We start from the raw sequence: 24,829 nt of genomic DNA on the forward strand, positions 1-24,829 counted from the left end.
ACTGCACTAACTATACACACACTACACACACTATACACACACTGCATACACCATATACACACACTGCATACACACTATACACACACTGCACACACTATACACACTACACACACTATACACACACTATACACAAAATATACACACACTGTACACACTATACACACAATGTACACACTATGCACACACTGCATACACTATGCACACACACTACACACACTGCATACACACTGCACACAATATACACATACTGCATACACACTGCACACACTATACACACTGCACACACTCTACACACACTGCATACAATATACACACTCTGTGCACACTGCATACACACTGCACACACTGCATACACAATACACACACTGCACTAACTGTACACACACTACACACACTATACACACACTGCATACACCCTATACACACACTGCATACACACTATACACACACTGCATACACATTATATACACACTATATACACTGCACACACTATACACACACTGCATACACACTATACACACTACACACACTATACACACACTATACACAAAATATACACACACTGTACACACTATACACACACAATGTACACACTATGCACACACTGCATACACTATGCACACACTATACACACACACACACACACACACACACACACTACACACACTGCATACACACTGCACACAATATACACACACTACACACACTGCATACACACTGCACACACTGCACACACACTGCACACACTATGCACACACTGCATACACTATGCACACACTGCACACACTATACACACACTGCACACACTATGCACACACTGCACACACTGCACACACTATACACACACTGCATACACTATACACACACTGCACTAACTATACACACACTGCACACACTATACACACACTGCATACACACTATACACACACAGCATACACACTGCATACACACTATACACACACTATACACACAATATACACACACACTGTACACACTATACACACACTGTACACACTATGCACACACTGCATGCATTATGCACACACTATACACACACACTACACACACTGCATACACACTGCACACAATATACACACACTACACACACTGTACACACTGCACACACTATACACACACTACATGCACTACACGCACTGCATACATACTATACACACACACTATACACACACAGCATACACGGTATATAGAGGGAGCCATGTTACTCTGTATATAGAGGGAGCCATGTTATTCTGTATATAGAGGGAGCCATGTTTACACGGTATATAGAGGGAAGTCATGTTACTCTGTATATAGAGAGGAGCGATGTTTACACTGTATATAGAGGGGAGCCATGTTACTCTGTATATAGAGGGAGCCATGTTACTCTGTATATAGAGGGAGCCATGTTACTCTGTATGTAGAGGGAGCCATGTTTACATGGTATATAGAGGGAAGCCATGTTACTCTGTATATAGAGGGAGCCATGTTACTCTGTAAATAGAGGGAGCCATGTTTACACGGTATATAGAGGGAAGCCATGTTACTCTGTATATAGAGGGAGCCATGTTACTCTGTATATAGAGAGGAGCCTTGTTTACACTGTATATAGAGGGAACCATGTTACTCTGTATATAGAGAGGAGCCTTGTTTACACTGTATATAGAGGGGAGCCATGTTACTCTGTACATAGAGGGGAGCCATGTTTACACTGGATATAGAGGGTAGCCATGTTTACACGGTATATAGAGGGAAACCATGTTACTCTGTATATAGAGATGAGCCATGTTTACACTGTATATAGAGGGTAGCCATGTTACTCTGTATATAGAGGGGAGCCATGTTACACTGTATATAGAGGGGAGCCATGTTTACACGGTATATAGAGGGAGCCATGTTACACTGTATATAGAGGGAGCCATGTTACTCTGTATATAGAGAGGAGCCGTGTTTACACTGTATATAGAGGGGAGCCATGTTACTCTGTATAAAGAGAGGAGCCATGTTTACACTGTATATAGAGGGAGCCATGTTACTCTGTATATAGAGAGGAGCCATGTTTACACTGTATATAGAGGGTAGCCATGTTACTCTGTATATAGAGGGGAGCCATGTTACACTGTATATAGAGGGGAGCCATGTTTACACGGTATATAGAGGGAGCCATGTTACACTGTATATAGAGGGAGCCATGTTACTCTGTATATAGAGGGAGCCATGTTTACTCTGTATATAGAGGGAGCCATGTTTACACGGTATATAAAGGGAGCCATGTTACTCTGTATATAGAGGGAGCCATGTTACTATCTGAGGTGGTTAACTATGATTGGCCCTGGCATGTTTGTTAGTCTGGCCTGCATGGTTGTCTGGCATGAATAAAAGTAGCATGTTTCAACTATATTAGTAGTTAGACTAGTTTGCACTAAAACATGTGCGAATGGGGAGTTTGCGGTTGTGCAAATGGACTGTTTGCGGTTGTTTGCGGTGCGTTAAACGGGGAGTTTGGTCTATCACTGTGAAGCGGGCGTAACCCTTACACTACCTGATCGATACAACATCATACCTGATGTTTTAAAGCACGTTATTCCAAACAATTTAGGAATGTTAGGTGATTTCTGCCCTTTATGGATTAAAACCAGACTCTGCATCAACTGTGTAATTTTCCATGGGAGTTTTGCCATGGATCCCCCTCCGGCATGCCACAGTCAAGGTGTTAGTCCCCTTGAAACAACTTTTCCATCACTTTTGTGGCCACAAACCGTCCCTGTGGTTTTTAAAATTTGCCTGCCCATTGAAGTCAATGGCGGTTCGCCCGGTTTACGAACGTTTGCGGAAGTTCCCGTTCGCCGTTCGCAAACCGAAAATTTCGTGTTCGCGACATCACTATTCCTGGCTTTCTCCAACTTGGTTCAGTAAATGGGGCTTACTGAACCAAGTATTACACAGGCGGACCACCCAGAAGTGGAAGCGTGCAGGCAATTTACCTCCCAGGCTGGAAGCCTGCTGTAGGTAAATTGCCGACCGCTGGGTGGCCGCCGTTCGTACATATTTGTTCTGCCGAACGCAGTCAGCGGTGTGTGCAGCCAAATTCATGGAACTGAAATCGGCTGCACATTTCAACGAACACCGCTGACCCTTACCTTCTTCTCCACTGAGTTTGCAGCCGCAGAGACTAAGTCCTGTTCGGTCATTTTTTTCAGTGTGAAATAAAACGACCGCACAGCCCAAATCTATGGAACTGTTTTGGGCATGAAAATGTGCTTGCGGTCAGTCATAAAGGACTTCCAGCTAACTTTTTAACCCCTGGAAGTAATTGGCTGAATTTTGGATATGTGTGTAATTAAAGTGTGCTGAGTATTAATATGAAGATTGAATGTATATTTTTAAAGTTACAGTACATGAGTAAAAAGTGTATTTTTCTTGCCTGTGATAATTACTTTAACCCATTGTGGTTGTTTTACAAAACCCTGTGGGCGGTACTATGTGTGTAGAATGGGGGTAAATGCAGAGTGTTTCATTAAAAGCTTCAGTTCTTCTTCACCCTCAATCTGAGTTCTATCTCCTGTTGGGGGAATCGGCTACAAGGGATTGCTTTGCCCGTCGTACTCTCTTGCTATAATCACAGAGCTCTTGTAAGAGCTGTTCTGTTCCTGTTACGCTCTCTGGGGAAAGAGAGGTTCACCCACTGGAAGCTGGATCCTGGCCTTGGGTCCAGGGTGGGTGGAGACGGCGAAACCCTGGCGCAGCTGCATCGCTGGAAGTGGGGTCTGCAGTGCTGATGGTGTCAGTTGGAGTGCTTGGAGTCCTCAGGAAGCACTAGGATCATCGATTGGCGGAGGTACTCAGTCAGAGTGCCAGCGGTCCATCACACTTGCCACAGATGGCGTTGCGCAGTGCACACCTGATTTTGTCCGCCAATTGGTTGTGCAGGGAAGGGATGGCTCACCTAGAAAAGTAGTGGCGGCTGGGACAGCCACCGCCATCAGGTTTTTAAAACTGTCCGTCTCCACCAGACGGAATGACAGTATTTCAAAGGACAGGAATTTTGAAATGCTGGCATTCAGGGCCAGGGATCGCGGGTCGGTAGGGAGGTACTTCCTCTTTCTCTCCAGTGTTTGGGAGATGGACAGCTGAACGCTTCCATGGGACAGTGTAGAGATGCTTGGGGACGGTGGCGGACGTGGTGGCGTTGCTGCCACATCCTCTGTTTGCGGGGTGGCAAGTGCCACTGTAACTCCAGAGGTGGAGGAAGAGGCCGAGACAGCAGCAGAAGAGAAAGCAGGAGGAGCCTAAGACCTTTCTTGGTTTTTGAGGTGCTTACTCCACTGCAGCTCGTGCTTTGCATGTAGATGCCTGGTCATGCAGGTTGTGCTCAGGTTTAGAACGTTTATGCCTCGCTTCAGGCTCTGATTGCACAGCATGCACTGTGTCTTGTCGTCAACACATTGTCTGAAGAACTGCCACGCCAGGGAACTCCTTGGAGCTGGCTTTGGTGTGCTCGGTCCCTGGGTGCGGTGGGCAGTTGCAGGCGTACTGTCTATGGGACAGCTGCTCCACTTTTGCAGCCTGCTCCCTCTTATGCTGTGCTGGTGCCTCTGTGCGACCACCCCCTATTTCTCCAAACTGCACACGTCACTTGATTCCATGTGGGGTCTAGGACCTCATCATCCTCCACATCATCTTCCACCCACTCCTCAACCCTGCCCTCCTTGCTGGTCTTCACAAAGCCACAGCAGTTGGCACCTGTGTTTCGTCATCATCAGAGACGTGATGCGGTGGTCCTTGCATGTCCACATCCTGAAACATAAGTGGTTGTGCATCAGTGTACTCAATCTCTTCCACTTCTAGGGTAGGGCTAGGTGGATGGCCCACGGAAACCCTGCCAGCAGAGTCATCAAAAAGCATAAGAGACTGCTGCATGACTTGTGGCTCAGACTGCTTGGCTGATTTGCAAGGGGGTGAGGTGAAAGACAGATGACCATGGGCTGCAGGTGCCAACTCTAAGCTTTCAGCAGGGAACCAGGTGGGAGACAATGTGAAGGAACTGGAGGCACTGTCAGCCATCCAATCTACTATCACCTTTACTTGTTCTGGCCTCACCATTCGTAGAGCGGCATTCAGGCCTACCAAATAATGCTGAAGGTTCTGTCGCCTACTCGCACCTGAGGAAGGCGTTTCACTTGTGCTTGTAGCTGGCACAGATCGACCACGTCCTCTCCCTGCAACAGGAGCTCCACCAACACCAGCAGCACCACGACCAGGGCCACGTCCCTTATTTGACACTCTCCTCATTCTTTGCGTTGACCCACCAAACTAACAGATGGTTTATGTCAGGGGACAATGTAGCCGCCAATATTCAACAATTAAGTTCACTGACAGTAAGGCAGTGCCGGTGTCCTAAAGAGAAAAAAATTCTAGAGGTCACACAACACTGTGACAGGCGTAATTAATACAGTTACTTCATTGTCTCAAAAAATGTGAATTTGTCAAACAACAATGTAACAGTAGTATTTAACGGTTTTATTGGACTGCAAGAAATGCACCGCAGGTCGCAAATGTACTATTTAACACAAAAAACTGATTTTTTAAACCCACAATATAACAGTAGTATTTAAAGGTTTTATTGGACTGAAAGAAATGCACCGCAGGCCGCAAATGTTCTATTTAGCACAAAAAAGTGTGATTTTTTAAAACCAACAATGTAACAGTAGTGTTTAACAGTTTTATTGGACTGCAAGAAATGCACCGCAGGCCGCAAATGTACTATTTAGCACCAAAAAAATTTGAATTTTTCAAAGTGCGATGTAACCACAGTATTTGACGGTTCTATTTGACTCTCAGATATGAAGTGCATGCCCCAAATGTACTTTTTAACACCAAAAAAATATGAATTGGTCAAACTGCGATGTAACAACAGTACTTGGCGGTTGTATTTGACTTTCAGATGTGAAGTGCACACCCCAAATTTACTTTTTAGCACAAGAAAAATGTGAATTGGTAAAACTGCGATGTAACCACAGTATTTGACGGTTCTATTTGACTCTCAGATATGAAGTGCACGCCCCAAATTTACTTTTTAGCACCAAAAAAATGTCAAACTGCAATGTCACAGCAGTATTTACAAATGCCTAGATGTTGCCCACTGAGCTACCAGAACAGGATTAATGTAATGTGCCTGGCAAACATGCAGTTGCAGGGCAGGGTACAAAAATGTAGTAGCACCCACAAAAATAATTGCTGTAGTTTGCAGATTCAACAACAGAATTATTTCCTAATCTGTCCCTCACAGCTGCAGCATCCTCCTCCCTACACTAATAAGAGCTCATGTGACTCCAGTGGGTCCAAGCACCCCCCCTCCCCCCCCTCCCTCCCTCTGACACAGTGGGGTCTATGCTAGTCGACAATCCCTAACAGTTGGCTGCGTATGAGCCTGCTCAGCCAGATGTACGTAGCGCTCCACACATAGCGAATCTATACGCACAACTCCTCCAAACCCCTAAGGAATGATCCACACCCCCTATGGAACCAATACGTAGCGCCTATACAGGGGCCCCTCAGCCTCCACCAACCAAACGTAAGCTGACGAACAGCTTAAACCCCCTAAGCACATGCCTAGACTCTCTCAGACAAACCAACACTACACACCCACCCAATCTAGGCATACCTGACTAACATATAAGATCTATAAACATAACGCAAATCTCCCACTGGAGATTCTTTAACACAATCCCATTATACAAACCACTAAATGTAAAAATGTGCTAGTTTAACGCATAACGTACCTATGTTCAAATACTATTGCGCTTGTGGAAGCTGTTGTGGCTATGCAAGCACTGCTGTAAATCCCATGCACAATAAAAATAACGAATTTAAAATATAGACTATAGAGAGAAAGCTAAAACAAAACAAAATCATTCAAGAATAATCTTTATTAGAATGTGGGTTGCAAAAAAAAAAAAAAAGAATTCCATCTGCATTGTTAAAAATTCACAACATCAATGTGTCAATAGTGTTTCTTAACAGAATTTCAGCTGCAACTGGTTTAGAGATTCTGAAATAGAAAGTAAACATATTTATCAGTCAAATAAAATACATGTTGTACCACTAATGTCTTCTACAGTGGATGCTACAGGTCATGCAGTTAGTATAAACACAGTAAAGTGAGCAGTAATAAATGCTGGATTCATTTAGATGTTGTTTTGATAGAGAAAGGACAAAGAAAGCCTTTGTTGAACATATAACAAGATAGAACAAGTACTCACAGCATTGATCCAGGAAATAAAAGTAGAAACTCTGGTGAAGATAGTAGGTTTGAGATATGTGTTGCAACCTGAAGACGATCCAAAGCTAGTTACACCATGAACTTCGTAAACTCCATTGACGACACAGTTGAGGGGTCCACCTGAATCTGACTGTAAATAAAAAATTAAAATAAAGTAGTTGAACATAAAGAAATGACATACAGTCATGATGAAGAATAGTTTCTTAAAGGGACACTCTAAGCACTAGCTTCATGTAGTGGTTCTAGTGCAATGAGACTTTCCCTGCGGGCACAGCTATGGAAACACTGACGCTTCTGAGAAAAGGCAGTGTTTATATTGCGTTCTAAGGTGACCTCTAGTAGCTGTCTAGTGGCTTTCACTCAGACAGGTACAACAGGTGCTTCCTTCTGCAATCCTGCAATCTTTGAGGAACCAATGTTTTGTGTCTTCACACTCTGCATGAAGAGATGCTGATTGGCGCACGTACATTAGTCTCCACAATTGTTCCGCTTGGGGCAGAATTGGATTGGCTGAGCACATCACTGTGATGGGGTGCTATGGTAAACTTCTTGTTTAAGCTTTTAAGGGATGCCCAGAAAATTGCAGAGACAATGTTGGAAATACAGATTATTTTAATTACAAAAACAAGTTGAAACATAATTTATTGAATAAATGAGTGAAAACTATCAGACATTAATGGAACCATAAATTGTCATATTTAAAGTCATTTCAGATTTAAGAAAAGTAAAAAATTCTGAGCTGTGTAGTGATCATCAAGTAGGTTGAATTCTATGTAAGGTTTTTGTGCCCCCCTTCCCCTAAATGCTTTGTTGCTTTTAGAGTTTTTAAATCTTTTTTTTTCCTTTTTGCATTGTTGACGCATCACCTTACATCTCTTTGAAGAGAGGAGATTATTAATTCATTTATCTATTTTACAATATATTCATCTTACATTGCATGCGTCATGAATTCCATCACCACCAGCACACAACATCGAGGAGTTGAGTACATTATTCCAATAAGAGCTGCTGTTGCATGTTGGGTAGTCTACTATAGGCAAACTGGCCTGCTGGAGAATGATGGCCAAGGGTCCCCCGGCTGTAAAGAAAATAAATGTTATTGTTTCACACAGTTAACAGGAAATAAGGACGTTGTGGTGTTACAGAGTGTGTTATATTATGATATGATAAAGACAAAAAAATAATAATTATTTGCAGGGTTTATTTTGATAATTTGCATAATCAATCAAATTGATGTTATAGTCTTAGTATTAGAATCTAGTTAATAGCAAGTAATAGTATATGAATATAAAAACATTTCAATGTGAAAAAGCTGAAAAATTTAACATGCTATATTTGACCCTGTAACTTCCCAAAACCCCATAAAACCTGTACATAGGGGGTACTGTTTTACATGTGAGACTTTGCTGAATACAAATATGTGTATTTTATTGCAGTAAAAGCAAACAGTATTATGACAGTCACAGTTAGAATGTCACGTAGAACTAAACATTTATTTTTAAATTCTTATTTTTCCCATTCCCATTTTTTTTTTATATTTTATTCATATTAAATTATGTTTCATACCTAAATATTTGATGTTAAATGAAAACTCCTTTTCCCCTGAATAAAATGATATATAATAAGTGTGGGTGCACCTAATATAAAAGAAGTGAATTACGGTTGAACAGACATGTAGTCAAATTCCAGGTTTTGTTTTGATCACGTGTACATTTGGCTCAGGGAGCTAAAGCTGCTTTTATTGTTATAGTAGGGTATATTTGATATTAAAACACAATAATGTTTATTTACCATACTTTTCCTGTCTGGAGCCTTGTGAAAGTGATGACTAAGGAATAATATCCCCTAGAGAGTCACCACTGTGTTACATATTCTAACAGATGTTTTAGGGCTCTTTTCATGAGAATGAGCCTTTACTTATCATCTTTATACACTGATCAGCCACAACATTAAAACCACCTGCCTAATATTTTGTAGGTTACCTCATGCTGACAAAACAGCTCTGATGAGTGCTAACAAGACTTAACATAAACATAGAGAATATAAAATATGACGGCAGATAAGAGCCATTCAGCCCATCTAGTCTGCTCAATTTTCAGCCCAATCTAGTGTTTTATATGTAGGACAGCCTTATGCCTATCCCACGCATGCTTAAACTCCATATTTTTTATCATATTCCCCCTGTCTTGCCTTTGCTCCAAGCTATACATGTTAAAAACCTTTAACCTTTACTCGTAAGTTTTGCCCTGCAATCCATGAACCAGTTTAGTAGCCCTTTTTAGCTAACTTACTGCTCAATCTGCCCCATCCAGTTATAATGCATTCATTAGTGTTAGTGACGTCTCCTTCACTGGGCAGCTTTGCCAGCTGTACGGTGCTGTCCAGGATGGCGTTGGAGGCTAGATGAAGGATTGCAATATCATACCTGTAAAGAAAGGAGAAATCATACATAGAAAGAATACGTATATAAAAAAGCAGAAATGAGGGGCGGAGCTTGACTGTCATGGGGATCGGACGTGTCCAGCAACAGCTCCCATGTCTGGACTTGATTATTGGGGACTATTTCCAGTCTACTTATCTGTAATGCATACTGCCAGCAATCATCTTGTCTGCGAGACGACGCTGCACCTAGGGGTACCTATCCCCAGTGCCTCCATCGCTGAAATGCCCGCCATGAGGCTTGTGGCGTACTCGTGTGAGAGCCGTGGAGAGACGGCCGCTCTCCTGGCTCACAACACGAACGGGTGGTCGCCATCTACCGCTACCCCCACTATGGACCGGCGGGGGTTATCTAATCCACTCCTTATGCCCTGCTAGACTATCAGTAGCCTGCTCAGTATGAGTCCCGACTGCAGCACAAGCTTCCAAAATTGGACCAAGCACATTGAGCGCGAGCTCCTGCATCCTGCACCAGCCCCCCTGCACACAACAGACAGCCTTACGCAACGCATCGATGTAGCCTTCAACCGCTTCTGGGCACAATTAGAGGCTCACCTTCTGTTGGAGACGGCTCGGAGCAGAGGGAAGGAGCATGGTGGAGGAGAACAGGGTGTCAGCAGACCCCTTCCGGGCACACCGATTAAGCACCAGCGTACGACAACTTTCAAAGGTCCATCCAGGCTGAGAGTCAAACGGGGAACACTCCCCCGGCATCACCCACAGAGGCTGAAGCCCCAGTGCCGCAGGTGGCGAAGCAACACCAGGAGCGGCAGCTACTCCCATTACGGGAAGGACCTGGACTCTGCCATGAGGTCCCAAGTCCATGGAACCATGATGCAGGCCCTCATCACGGCCTGGAGCAGCAGGGAAGCCCCTCTCTATGCCTGTGTGTCAACACTCCATGGGTGTCCCTACCGACCTCCGAGTACTGGCATTGACTGATGCAGGCAACTGTGTCCTGCAGTCTGCTAAAAGGCGATTACCATCACCTTATAACCCGGTACCATTATTCCTAGTCATGTGCTTAGCTATAGCTAGCCATGTTTTTTTTTTTTCTTTTTCTCTCGTTATACCATCGGAAGTGCTGAGGGGGACGGGGCAACACAAATGGGGTTACCCTTGAAGCTGAAAATAAAGGCTCTAGAGTGGGGTGACACAGTGGTAAACCTAACTCGTACGTCTTACCTAGCACAGTATACCTAGTATGTTATGCCATGGCATTTCTAGCGACACATAAGCCTATCCTAGAATGTTATTTCATGACGTCTCTAGCTACACTGCAGTCTATTTTGCTTGTTATTTTATGACAGTTCTAGTGACAAACAAGCCTAACCTAGCATGTTATTTAATGATGTTTCTAGCTACACATCAGTATATTAACAGAATGTACCCATGCGAAATGTTCTGTTTTTCTTGTGTTTTCCCAATTCTTGTTCCTATTAAATTGTGTATGTCCGCTCTACTGCCCAAGGTGAAATGTGTGATGCTATGCCTGAGGATTGCCGTTAGGGTACCTCAAGCCTGCCTGTTATAATCTAATGTACTGCAAAAATACAAAAAATAAATAATAATAAAAAAGCAGAAACCCTTACAAAAATTAATACAAATAATATGTGTGTATATATATATATATATATATATATATATATATATATATATATATATATATATATATATATAATATCCCTATTGTGTTCCTCCTCCAAATGTGTTGTTGTTGTTTTTTTTATTACATCTAAATTAAGTTGGCTATTATCAACTTTAAATATGCGAGAAACTTTTTTTTTTAATTGAATCTGTTTTTACTGTTATTTAGGACTGGCTAAAAACGTTGTTATTAATTTCAGTACTCACCCAGCTACTACATCGGCAGGGTTCCACTTAGCGTGTAGCACAACCTTGGATACAGAGATGATTTGCTCAGTTCCTTCATATACTGTGCGGTCATGCTCTCCAAGAACCACACGGTAGGATCCACCTCTGTACAAATGGGAGAAACAAAATACATAATTTTTCAAGGTAATTATCTAGAGAATGACTATATAAACTGAATGGTCTAAATCAGGGGTGCCCAATAGGTAGATCCCCAGATGTTTAAAAACTGCAGCTTCCATGATGCTTTGTCATTCTAAAGGAATGCAAAGCATCAAGGGAGTTGTAGTTTTACAACATCTGGGGATCTACCTATTGGGCACCCCTGGTCTAAAGTTACTCTGTTCAGGGAAAATCCCACATCTGGTCTGTAGGTTGAGGGAACAGGTTGACAGCTGGTGTTCTTGACTGCACCCCACCCAGCATTTATTTTCTTTTACTTCTTCTTCTAAGTGACATTACTGTGAATAATGTCTTCATGGTTTAAGCTATAGTACAACACTAATGGAAAATATTCCATCTGTTCATGCACATGTTTGGCATTTCTCCATTAGATGTCCAAGCAAGGATGGACATGGTCATGACATGGCAAAGTCATCACAATACAGAAGAACATGGAGGTAAACCAATCCTTTAATCACCTCAGCTGTGTAATTCACTCCAGTAAATGGAAACGCTGAAATTGTGTTTACTGGGTTAAAGGGACACTCCAGGCACCCAGACCACTCCTGCTCATTGGAGTGGTCTGGGTGCCAACTCCCACTACTCCTAACCCTCAAGTGTAATTATTGCAGTTTATTATAAACTGCAATAATTACCTTGCAGGGTTAACTCCACCTCTAGTGTCTGTCTACTACACAGCCACTAGAGGGCACTTCCTTATTTCTAGCACGCTGTGTGAGGACCTCCAGCGTCGCCGGTCGGTGGGCCCCGGCCGGTGGGCGGGATCAGTCTCGCCCACCGGCCGACGGAGACAGTAGGAGGAGCGACGCGGAGGAGGAGACAGCGACGAGGGACATCGCCGCTGCCTCAGGTAAGTGACTGAAGGTGTTTTCACCCCTTCAGTAACCGGTGATTGGGGGGTGGGAGGGAGAGGGAACCTGCAGTGCCAGGAAAACAGATTGTTTTCCTGGCACTGGAGATTCCCTTTAAAGATACAAAGAACTGTAACTTCTATGGAAGTGACAAATCCTCTTTAAGTCTGCCTTGTGCACCACAATGCTGCAATTAAAAGGGTATTGAAACATACATAAGAAGAACTGCTCAATTTTTTATGTATTATCACCAGCATCCAGGTTCTAGTGCTCTGCTCAACTGTAGTGATGTCACGAACATAACATTTTCTGTTCGTGAACGGCGAACGCAAACTTATGCAAACGTTCGCGAACCGGCGAACCGGGCGAACCGCCATAGACTTCAATGGGCAGGCGAATTTTAAAACCCACAGGGACTCTTTCTGGCCACAATAGTGATGGAAAAGTTGTTTCAAGGGGACTAACACCTGGACTGTGGCATGCCGGAGGGGGATCCATGGCAAAACTCCCATGGAAAATTACACAGTTGATGCAGAGTCTGGTTTTAATCCATAAAGGGCATACATCACCTAACATTCCTAAATCACAATGGATATGGATTGACACCTGACATATGACATGTTGACACCTTGACATATGGATTGACACCTGTCCTCAGAGACCCTGATACACACTGACACAGAGCAGAATAGGGACTGTTCCCCCTACATAGGGTCAATTGGCAGATATGGATTAACACCTGTCCTCAGGGACCCTGATACACACTGACACAGAGCAGAATAGGGACTGTTCCTCCTACATAGGGTCACTTGGCAGATATGGATTGACACCTGTCCTCAGGGACCTTGATACACAATGACACAGAGCAGAATAGGGACTGTTCCCCATACATAGGGTCACTTGGCAGATATGGATTGTCACCTATCCTAATGATCCCTGATACACACTGACACAGAGCAGAATAGGGACTATTCCCCCTACATAGGGTCACTTGGCCGATATGGATTGACACCTGTCCTCAGGGACCCTGATACACACTGACACAGAGCAGAATAGGGACTGTTCCTCCTACATAGGGTCACCATTTTTAGCCCAAGGCAGCTCATCTCATCAGGCCTTTTTTAGTCGAATGTATCGCCCACTGTCAGTACCTTCGGGATCCATCCCTCATTCATCTTAATAAAGGTGAGGTAATCTAGACTTTTTTGACCTAGGCGACTTCTCTTGTCAGTGACAATACCTCCTGCTGCACTGAAGGTCCTTTCTGACAGGACACTTGAAGCGGGGCAGGCCAGAAGTTCTATCGCAAATTGGGATAGCTCAGGCCACAGGTCAAGCCTGCACACCCAGTAGTCAAGGGGTTCATCGCTCCTCAGAGTGTCGATATCTGCAGTTAAGGCGAGGTAGTCTGCTACCTGTCGGTCGAGTCGTTCTCTGAGGGTGGATCCCGAAGGGCTGTGGCGATGCATAGGACTTAAAAAGCTCTGCATGTCCTCCATCAACAACACGTCTTTAAAGCGTCCTGTCCTTGTCGGCGTGGTCGTGGGAGGAGGAGGATTACTTTCACCTCTTCCCCTGTTAGATTCCCGTTGTGCTGTGACATCACCCTTATACGCTGTGTAAAGCATACTTTTTAATTTATTTTGCAAATGCTGCATCCTTTCCGACTTGTTGTAATTTGGTAACATTTCAGCTACTTTCTGCTTATACTGGAGGTCTAGTAGCGTGGACACCCAGTACAGGTCGTTCTCCTTCTGCCTTTTTATACGAGGGTCCCTCAACAGGCACGACAGCATGAAAGACCCCATTTGCACAAGGTTGGATGCCGAGCTACTCATTTCCCGTTCCTCCTCCTCAGTGATCTCAATGAAGGTATGTTCTTCCCCCCAGCCACGTACAACACCATGGGTACCAGATAGATGACAACGAGCACCCTGGAATGCCTGTTTTGGTTGGTTTTCCTCCTCCCTCTCCTCAAAGCCACATTCCTCCTCTGACTCCTCTTCCTCACAATCCTCTTCCAGCGTTGCCGCAGGTCCAGCAAGCGATGCTGATAAGGCTGTTTCTGGTGGTGATGGTGACCACAACTCTTCCTCTTCCTCTTCACGCTCATCTATGGCCTGATCCAGCACTCTTCGCAGGGCACGCTCCAGGAAGAAAACAAATGGTATGATGTCGCTGATGGTGCCTTCGGTGCGACTGACTAGGTTTGCCACCTCCTCAAAAGGACGCCTGAGCCAGCAGGCATTGCGCATGAGCGTCCAGTAACGTGGTAAAAAAATTCCCAGCTCCCCAGAGGCTGTCCTAGCACCCTGGTCATACAAATATTTATTAACGGCTTTTTCTTGTTGGAGCAGGTGGTCGAACATTAGGAGTGTTGAATTCCAACGTGTCGGGCTGTCGCAAATCAAGCGCCTCACTGGCATGTTGTTTCGCCGCTGGATATCTGCAAAGTGCGCCATGGCCGTGTAGGAACGCCTGAAATGGCCACACACCTTCCTGGCCTGCTTCAGGACGTCCTGTAAGCCTGTGTACTTATGCACAAAGCATTGTACGATCAGATTACACACATGGGCCATGCACGGCACATGTGTCAACTTGCCCAACTTCAATGCCGCCAACAAATTTGTTCCATTGTCACAAACCACTTTGCCGATATCCAGTTGCTGCGGAATCAGCCACTTTTCCACCTGTGCGTTCAGGATGGACAGGAGTGCTTGTCCGGTGTGACTCTCTGCTTTCAATCAAGTCAAACCCAAGACGGCGTGACACTGCCGTATCCGGGATGTGGAATAGTACCTGGGGAACTGGGGGGGTGCCGTTGATGTGGAGCAAGACGCAGCAGCAGAAGAGGACTCAGCCGAGGAGGTTATGGAAGAGGATGGAGTAGGAGGAGTAGAGGAGGTGGCAGAAGGCCTGCCTGCAAGTCGTGGTGCAGAGCCACGCTTGGCAGCCATCAGCAGGTTTACCCAATGTGCAGTGTAGGTGATATACCTGCTCTGACCATGCTTTGCAGACCAGGTATCAGTGGTCAGATGGACCCTTGCCCCAACACTGTGTACCAGACATGCCATTACTTCCTTTTGCACAATCGAGTACAGGTTGGGGATTGCCTTTTGTGCAATGAAATTTCGTCCGGGTACCTTCCACTGCGGTATCTCAATAGCCACAAATTTTTAGAACGCCTCAGACTCCACCAGCTTGTATGGTAAAAGCTGGTGGGCTAATAGTTCAGACAAGCCAGCTGTCAGACGCTGGGCAAGGGGGTGACTTTCTGACAATGGCTTCTTATGTTCAAACATGTCCTTGACAGACACCTGACTGTGGGCAGATGAGCGGGAACTGCTCAATGCGAGAGACGGAGTGGCGGATGGTTGAGAGGGGGCAAGGAGGACAGCAGTGGTTGACGTGGCTGAAGATGCTGGACCAGGAGGAGGATGGCGGCTTTGAGTTTGTGTGCTGCTTGTACTCATGTGTTGATCCCATAGGCGTTTGTGATGTGCCAGACGCTTGCAGACAACTAACTGCTAGTCAATCTATAACAGTGAAAAACGTTTTTTGTTTTTATAAGCACGCTATTGTGACACCAGATATGAGTGTGAATGTGCACTGGCAGAGGATGGCAGAGTACACACTGTTTGCCTGACACACAGATGCTTGCAGACAACTAACTGCTCTTCAATCTATTACAGTGAAAAAAAGTTTGGGGATTTTTAAATGCACGCTATTGTGCCACCAGATATGAGTGGCACTGTGCACTGGCAGAGTACACGCTGTTGGCCTGACACACAGACGCTTGCAGACAACTAACTACTAATTAATCTATTACAGTGAAAAAACATTTTTTGTTTTTAAATGCACGCTATTGTGCCACCAGATATGAGTGGCATTGTGCACTGGCAGAGTACACGCTGTTGGCCTGACACACAGACGCTTGCAGACACCTAACTGCTATTCAATCTATAACAGTGAAAAAAAGCTTTTTGTTTTTAAATGCACGCTGTTGTGACACCAGATATGAGTGGCAATGTGCACTGGCAGAGGTTGGCAGAGTACACGCTGTTGGCCTGACACACAGACGCTTGCAGACAACTAACAGCTAATTAATCTATTACAGTGAAAAAATGTTTTTTGTTTTTAAATGCAAGCTATTGTGACACCAGATATGAGTGGTGGCACTGGACAAGTGGGCACAGTATCCACTGTGAGCCTGACACACAGACGCTTGCAGACAACTAACTGCTATTCAATCTATTACAGTGAAAAAAAAGTTTTGCGGTTTTTAAATGCACGCTATTGTGCCACCAGATATGAGTGGCACTGTGCACTGGCAGAGTACACACTGTTGGCCTGACACACAGACGCTTGCAGACAACTAACTGCTAATTAATCTATTACAGTGAAAAAAAAAATGTTTTTTAAATGCAAGCTATTGTGACACCAGATATGACTGGTGGCACTGTGTCAGGCTCACAGTATCCACTGTGAGCCTGACACACAGACGCTTGCAGACAACTAACTGCTAATTAATCTATTACAGTGAAAACATTTTTTTTGTTTTTAAATGCAAGCTATTGTGACACCAGATATGAGTGGTGACACTGGGCAAGTGGGCACAGTATCCACTGTGAGCCTGACACACAGACGCTTGCAGACAACTAACTGCTCTTCAATCACAGCTCTTCAATTACAGTGAAAAAAGTTTGGGGATTTTTAAATGCATGCTATTGTGCCACCAGATATGAGTGGCACTGTGCACTGGCAGAGTACACGCTGTTGGCCTGACACACAGACGCTTGCAGACAACTAACTGCTAATTAATCTATTACAGTGAAAAAAAAATTTGGGTTTTTAAATGCAAGCTATTGTGACACCAGATATGAGTGGTGGCACTGGGCAAGTGGGCACAGTATCCACTGTGAGCGTGACACAGAAGCTGGCAGGCAACTGCAATTAGATTACACACAAAAAAAGCAGACTGATGTTCTAGCCCTTAAAAGGGCTTTTTGGGGTGCTGTCCTTACAGCAGAGATCAGATGAGTCCTTCAGGACTGTAGTGGACACTGAATACACTAGCCTAGCTATACATTTCCCTATCAAATGAGCAGCAGCTACACTTTCCCTCCTCTATCTAAGAATGCAGCTTCAGAATGAATCTAAAATGGATGCTGTACAGGAGGTGGGAGGGTCTGGAAGGGAGGGTCTGCTGCTGATTGACTGGAATGTGTCTTCTGACTGTGAGGCACATGGTCAAAGTTTAGTCAATGTTGACTAATAGGGGGCGGATCGAACCACGCATGTGTTCGCCCACCGTGGCGAACGCAAACACGCTATGTTCGCCAGGAACTATTCGCCAGCGAACAGTTCGGTACATCACTACTCAACTGCTCAAAATGCCAGTTAAGGATGCAGTATACATAGCCTGAATGGAATGTTGCAGAATTTTCATTAAATGTTTGAGTGACATTACTTGCATCAAATTCATCAAGTGCACAGTGAGTAACTGGGTCAGTTGCTCTTTTATTGGGTATTTATTGAAGGCATATAAACTGTTGCAACTTTGATAATTTGTACAGTATTATTATTTATCATTTAATTTAAGTAAATGTTTTATACATGCATATTTTATGTCATTTTCTATTATTCTGCATTCTGGATTCAAGTTTTCATTCTCTGTGTCTTGTGTATCCCCCATAGTTTGCAAACAAACATGTGATAGACAATATTGGGATCCATTATTCAAACTGTTCTAAGAAAAAGCCCAGTGCCTTCAATCCCAGTACTACTTTTATATAGGTATTAATTGCACCATGCTGATAAGGGCGGAGGGATAGTCATCCAATCCACACAAATGTATATAAATGAAGCATATAGACAATTAAATGATACGAATGTGTACGAGAAACTCCCCTCCGACCCTATCAAACAAATTCAAAACACTTTTATACAATTTTTAAATAATGGTGTAGTTTTAGGTATTTTAAGTAAACACGAATTTAATTTTTTAAACAACAAATTCCCTATCACTCCAGTTATATACTTTCTCCCGAAAATTCATAAAAATGAAACCTCCCCCCCAGGAAGACCTATTGTCTCCGGCATAGGTTCTCTCTTATGTAATCTCTCTCAGTATATAGATATCCTTTTACAGCCTGCAGTCAGACTCATGAGATCCTACCTCCAAGATTCCATGGCTCTTTTAAACTTTTTAAACAATTTTACATGGAAACCCAATTTTATATTAGTGACATGCGACGTTCAGTCACTGTACACAATTATACCCCATGATATTGGCTGTCAGGCTGTAAGAAATATACTTATTGATGAAGGGAGAATTGCTGACAAACAAATTGAATTCATTTTAGAAGGTATTAATATTATTCTAAAAAATAATTATTTTTGGTTTTTAAATTCATTTTATCTTCAAAAGAGAGGAACTGCTATGGGGACTAGGTTTGCTCCCAGCTACGCAAATTTATTTATGGCAGATTGGGAGTCCGAAGCCATTTTTAGCAATCACGCTTGGAGAGCAAACCTAGTCTCCTATTTTAGATATATTGACGACCTTTTTTTTATCTGGGATGGCACCGAAGATGATCTTAACTCTTTTATTACTAATTTGAATAGAAACAATAGAGGTATAATTCTTACTCACGAATACAGTAGAGATCAAATTAATTTTTTAGACCTGAATATCTTTATAACAAATGGAAAACTAAATACAAAGACGTTTTTTAAAAAAGTCTGTGCAAACACTGCTATAGACAAAAGTAGCTGCCATTACCAACCCTGGTTAGACAGCGCTCCGAAAAGCCAAATACTCAGACTCAGAAGAAATTGTTCAGAAATTACAGATTTCAATATGCAAGCAAATCTACTAAAAGATAAATTCGTTGAGAAAAACTATCCTAAAATAGAACTTGAGAATACCATCAGGGATATCCAAAAAAAAGATAGAAATGAACTCTTAAAATATAAACCCAAATCCACAGATATGACGATGCCATTACCAATTATTTTTAATTTTAATAATAAAAGCAACAATATAAAAAAGGTTATAAGAAAACACTGGCACCTTTTGAAACAAGATGAAATACTAAATACAATTATACCTGAATGTCCAAATATCATATTTAGGGGAGCACAAAACTTCAAGTCAATTTTAACTAAGAATTTTACTAAAGAAATTAAAAAGACCCCACCAGTATCTCTCTTTCCTCAAATTAAAGGTTTCTGTAAGTGTAAAATGTGCATAGTCTGCAGAACCACCGACCCCAATGTCCCTCAGAAAGTTATTGAATTTACATCAAAAAGGACAAACAAGGTTTTTAAAATAAACGATTTTATTAATTGCTCTACAAAAAATGTTATATATCTGCTTGAGTGCCCTTGTGGCCTCCAATATGTTGGAATGACCACAAGGTGCCTAAAGACGCGCTTAAGCGAGCATTGCAGAAACATCAAAAATGGATACCTGAATCGTTCAGTATCCAAACACTTTATTATGCATAACAGAGACCCTAAAATGTTAAAATGTATTGGGATAAAAAAATGTGTTGTTCCATGGAGGGGTGGTAATATTAAAAAGATTTTAGGTAAAAAAGAAATGGAGTGGGTTCACACACTCCAAACCCTTGCCCCCCATGGTCTGAATGTTGATTTTGACTTGTTTAACTTCTTATAATTATTCACACTGCTGCTACTATTCCCTTTATTTATATTGTATTCTCTCTGGATTTTATCAGATTTTTATAGCTGCCACTTTAAGCCATCTTCTACTCCGTTTTGTATTTCCCCTTTTTATTCTCATCATGCCTGGTCACACTGCTTTAGGTTATCGGACATGATGTATTTTACAAGAGGTGTTTTTATTTATATTTATTCAATTATCATATATATTTCATCTATTTTATCTTTCCCCATCCCTCCAGCCGGCCGCAGCTGTGTGCGAGCCGACCGGCACTTTGTTTTCGGTTTCTATGACAACGGCTACTACCCGCCGCGTCATAGACCCAATTTCCCTCCCATGTCGACAGCCGCAGCCTGGTGCGAGCCGTCGTCCCTCCCCTTCACGTCAGCCGCACGTTAGAGTGCGTGCTGACGTGATTCAGACCGCGCCCCCTTCCCAGCCGATTTCCTATTAGGACGCCGGCAGCTGCGCAGTGCTCGCCGGCGTCCGACTACACTTCCCAATACCCCCCTGGTTGTTTATGCCGGTCATGTGACCGAGCTATATTCAATACATGTTTTTGATTTTCTTCTGTTTAATAGTTCGTTTTACATATTTATTAGTACACTGTTGCTGCAATTATAAATTGTAACCACGTCATAACTGATTTTAACTGTTTCTAAAATGATTTTTTATATTAGTTCTTACTCTCTCTGTGATTGGTTGCCTAATTTTTGGCGCCAATTTTAAAGTATTGTATTTGCTATTTAATGCTCTTTCTGCCAGGTATTAGGTTCTCTTTTCCCATATTGATAACGCCGTATTGGCGAAACGCGTTTATGGTTATAATATTATGTATTTTAAATATTAAAGTATAATTTGTTACTTTTAATTGTATTTTTTTAATACATATTTATCCACTTTTTACCTGGCATTTTAATCATCACTCTGGACTCCAAGTAATCCTAGGTGGGGATAATACCACCAGCGCTATCAAAAGAGAGCAGCTGTTCTGCTCCCCCCTTGTGAGTACCCATTTTATTTCTTTATTTTATAATCAGCTTTTTATCCAGTGTGCACTATTGGTTGTTTCTTTGTACCCGAGTGCCTATTGTACCAAGAACGGAGGAAATTTCCCACAGACGGAGGATACCCACTGTATATCCCATAAGCGGGGATCATACCGCTGAACGCCCTTTCCACCTGAGCTGGTTTTAGCTCTCTCAAATGTGAGTTTACATTCACAAGTTTTATATATTTTATTCACTTATATTTTAACTTACTACACTATCCGGCTTCCTGTATATACCCTTTTTGTCTCCTATATTTGAGTGGATCTACAAGGAAGAATCAAACAAGGACATTTATTGCAGACTGAATACTGCCGTACTAGACGACTGCACGGGACACTCTTAGATAAGACTTTCTCCCTTTTATCCATCTATTTTATTTGGACTATATTTTTTTGACTGTTGTTAGGCGCAGCTTTTATTGTTTTTTCTTTTTTGTTATATCTCCCTTAAGGGTTTTAGAGGGATTCCCTTATCAAGTTGCTGCCTACTGTGTTATCCAGCGCTCACTCATTGTTTTGTCTTTTATTAATTGCACCATGCCTTTACCAGGAGCTGGGAAAAAATGGATTACGCAATAAGAAAAGGTGGCCATTTAGGGAAGTAATAAATGAAAATAAAAAGTGTGTTCCCACTAACTTTGGCTAGCATATTTTTGTATTAGGTCACCTTTGCTTTCAGAAACTGTTACCTGTCTACACAGTGAGCAGCGGTCAACACACGGTTTTCTCGAATCAAGGAACCTCCGCACGAGTGAAGCCATTCACCATTTAAATAAAACTGGAGAGATATCTGAGTGAAGGGAAAAGATACAACATAAATATGATCAAACAAATTAAATGTATATATAACATGAATATATAAGGCATTTACATAAATAATAATAATTTTATATATATATATATATATATATATATATATATATATGCAACAACATGCTGATATACTTTTTGGAGCAATTAATGCTGTCTGCACCAGTTGGAGGTGTAAAGTGCAAACTCCATGGGTCCCTCGACATTATAGAGGGCTGGCAGGTGCGGGAAATATTTGATCTCCCCACTAACCATGGAGCTCCTTTTTGGGCCAGTGCTCAGGTAGCACCAGCTCTCTATGAGTTTGTCAGGGATATCCTTTGATCCTCCCTGTCGGCCTTGGTCCATGGTCTAAATGGCCTAGGGAACATTAGCCTGGTTTGCCAGTCCGAGCCTCTGCTGTGAAGAGTAACTGAGATTTAATGAAGACAACACTTACCTGCCAAGGCCATGAATTTCTGAAAACATCAGTTCCTCCTACCACACGGGTATTGCTGTTCCCCAAATACTGGAGGTCATCAGCACAATGTCCTAGGAGAGTATAAATCATTGCAAATATTATCATCACCTGAATTTAAATAACTATACCTGAGGAATATTTGAAGGTGGGTCTGTTCTTTCCAAAAACATTCTAGGTTTCTACACTGATCATAATAAGATCAGTAAATTGTGGGCAGTGACATGTAATAATGGGCATATTTACCATTAATTATTTGTCAAATGTTTATTACTCTAACCTTAAGTTTGCTTGTCCTGTTTGTTCCAAATGTATTTCATTTAAGAATTAAGGAGGCCATTGTGCTCTTGGGAACCTTTAATGCAGCTTTTTGTAGCCTCTCTCAGATCTTTGCTGTATCTTAGCTCTGCAAGCAGTTCCTTTGACCTCGTGGTTTGGTTTTTACTTTGAAATGCATTTACAGCAGTGAGACCTTATATAGACAGGTGTGTGCTGAATCATGTCCAATCATGTCAGATGATTTTGCCACATGTGGACTCCAATCAAAGTGTAAAAACATTTCAAACATGAGCCAGTGAAATGGGAAGCATCTGAATTTCAAGTGTCCCAGAAAAGGGTCTGGATCTTTGTGTCAATATGATAGATATTTCTGTTATTCTTGCTGTCAAGAATGTGTTTTTTGCTTTGTCATTATGGAGTATTTAGAGTAGATTGATATAAAATTAAAAAAAATAATTCAAACAATTGTAGCGTGAGGCTGCAACATAAAATGTAAAAAAAAAAAAAGAGGAAAAAAATAAAATAATGGGGTCTGAAGACTTTCTGAGTGTAGGTAGAGGTAGATCCTGACTTGTTGAGAAACATTTGTATGAAGGCTGTCAAAGTACAACAGGAGTATCCCACAAAGTCCATTACAACGTGAACATCATAATAATGACTTACCAGAAAGGACAAGAGCTGAAAGTACAAGGAGTCTCAACATCTTCGAAGAACCACTGATTAAATTGTGCAGAAATACTGCTCTGTGCTCTCTCTTTATATACCACTTCTGCAAGTGATATACCGCATTCATTTCGTAACCATACAATAGTGGGACTAGTTACAGATGTTAAAAGTTTAACAGGTGGCAAATTGTCTATTACATCTTCTCAATTACTATTACATTTTCCTTCAGTATATTTGTAGAGTTATTCCAAGAATACTCAAACAGGAAACAATTAAGCAACGCCCTGATATATATTTAGAGGTTGTTGAGATAGATTTTTGTTTTAAAAACAAGCTGACCTTTTCCATATCATATTATTGTGAAACACTTCTTTTAGTGTATCAGCTTCAACTGGATATACCGTTCACTTGCTAGCTTTTTCTACTTACTAAAGTTTCTCTTATTTAGGCATCAATTAATTTTAATTTTGTTAGAAAGATTCCCACATTATTTAATATTTTTGGATAAACCTTTCAAATTATCTTTTTCAACATATCAAAATATCAAATCAAATGCTATATATAAAAAATCAATATATATTAAATAACATCAAAATATTACAAACATTTAAACATACTATTAAATCCTTTAAAAGGTTTATCCAAAAATATTAAAAATACTAGATTATTTGTAAAATGTACCTAACGATATTAAATCAAAGCATTAGTCCTCAAATTGTTATAGTTACAACATTTTTCATAGATTAATGGTGATTTCTGTAGAAAAATTATTTGAAAAGTTTTAGAATGGAATAATTTCTGATTCTCAGACATGTGCAAGGCAATAATATATATTTCCGTTTGTTCTGAATTTTTTTTTCAGGAAAATAGTTTCGGATCATCTTATTTGTTCACACATCTGATTGGTTCGCCAGAAATGCGTTAAAATTTTTTGTTCATTTAACCAATTTCATTCCACTTTTGGTCTCTATAGAAATTAATCATATGTGTGATACAGGATAAATGCAATATGAGAGCAAAATATTACTTTTAATGCAATTTCATACACATACTCACAGTCAGATAAAAAAGAATGATTTGTGTAATAGAAATCTTAAAATATTAATTGGAAACTGAAAAATGTTTTATTTTATGTAATATTACTAGTAATAATAATGATAACATATTCTGCTTCAAAGATAACATAAGATGAAGTAGGAATTAATTGCATAATAAAAAACTGAATACATTAAATGAAAACTGCTAGTAATAT

At 41.7% G+C, this 24,829-nt stretch overlaps 1 protein-coding gene across 1 annotated transcript; it reads right to left on the reverse strand.

Annotated features, from left to right (window-relative positions):
• Nucleotides 1–6,907: 6,907 nt before the first annotated feature.
• On the reverse strand, nucleotides 6,908–23,651 carry LOC134569165 (chymotrypsin-like elastase family member 1). The gene is made up of 8 exons (XM_063428078.1): nucleotides 23,575–23,651; nucleotides 22,615–22,706; nucleotides 22,055–22,155; nucleotides 11,573–11,698; nucleotides 9,571–9,704; nucleotides 8,212–8,357; nucleotides 7,260–7,409; nucleotides 6,908–7,048 (listed from the first exon to the last, which is right to left on the reverse strand). Exons 1-8 carry the CDS (start codon nucleotides 23,612–23,614, stop codon nucleotides 7,040–7,042), a joined length of 798 nt encoding a protein of 265 aa, XP_063284148.1. The 5' UTR covers nucleotides 23,615–23,651; the 3' UTR covers nucleotides 6,908–7,039.
• Between the last annotated feature and the right edge of the window lie 1,178 nt (nucleotides 23,652–24,829).

This window comes from Pelobates fuscus, chromosome 1 (assembly GCF_036172605.1).
Source record: "Pelobates fuscus isolate aPelFus1 chromosome 1, aPelFus1.pri, whole genome shotgun sequence".
NCBI lineage: Eukaryota > Metazoa > Chordata > Amphibia > Anura > Pelobatidae > Pelobates > Pelobates fuscus.

Coding starts and splice junctions, on each gene's coding strand:
- LOC134569165 (XM_063428078.1), bottom strand. CDS start 23,614: ATGTTGAGACTCCTTGTACTTTCAGCTCTTGTCCTTTCTG. Junction 11,699..22,054: donor GCTGCTCACTGTGTAGACAG/GTAACAGTTTCT, acceptor CCATTTGTACAG/AGGTGGATCCTACCGTGTGG. Junction 7,410..8,211: donor GAATTCATGACGCATGCAAT/GTAAGATGAATA, acceptor TTTTATTTACAG/TCAGATTCAGGTGGACCCCT.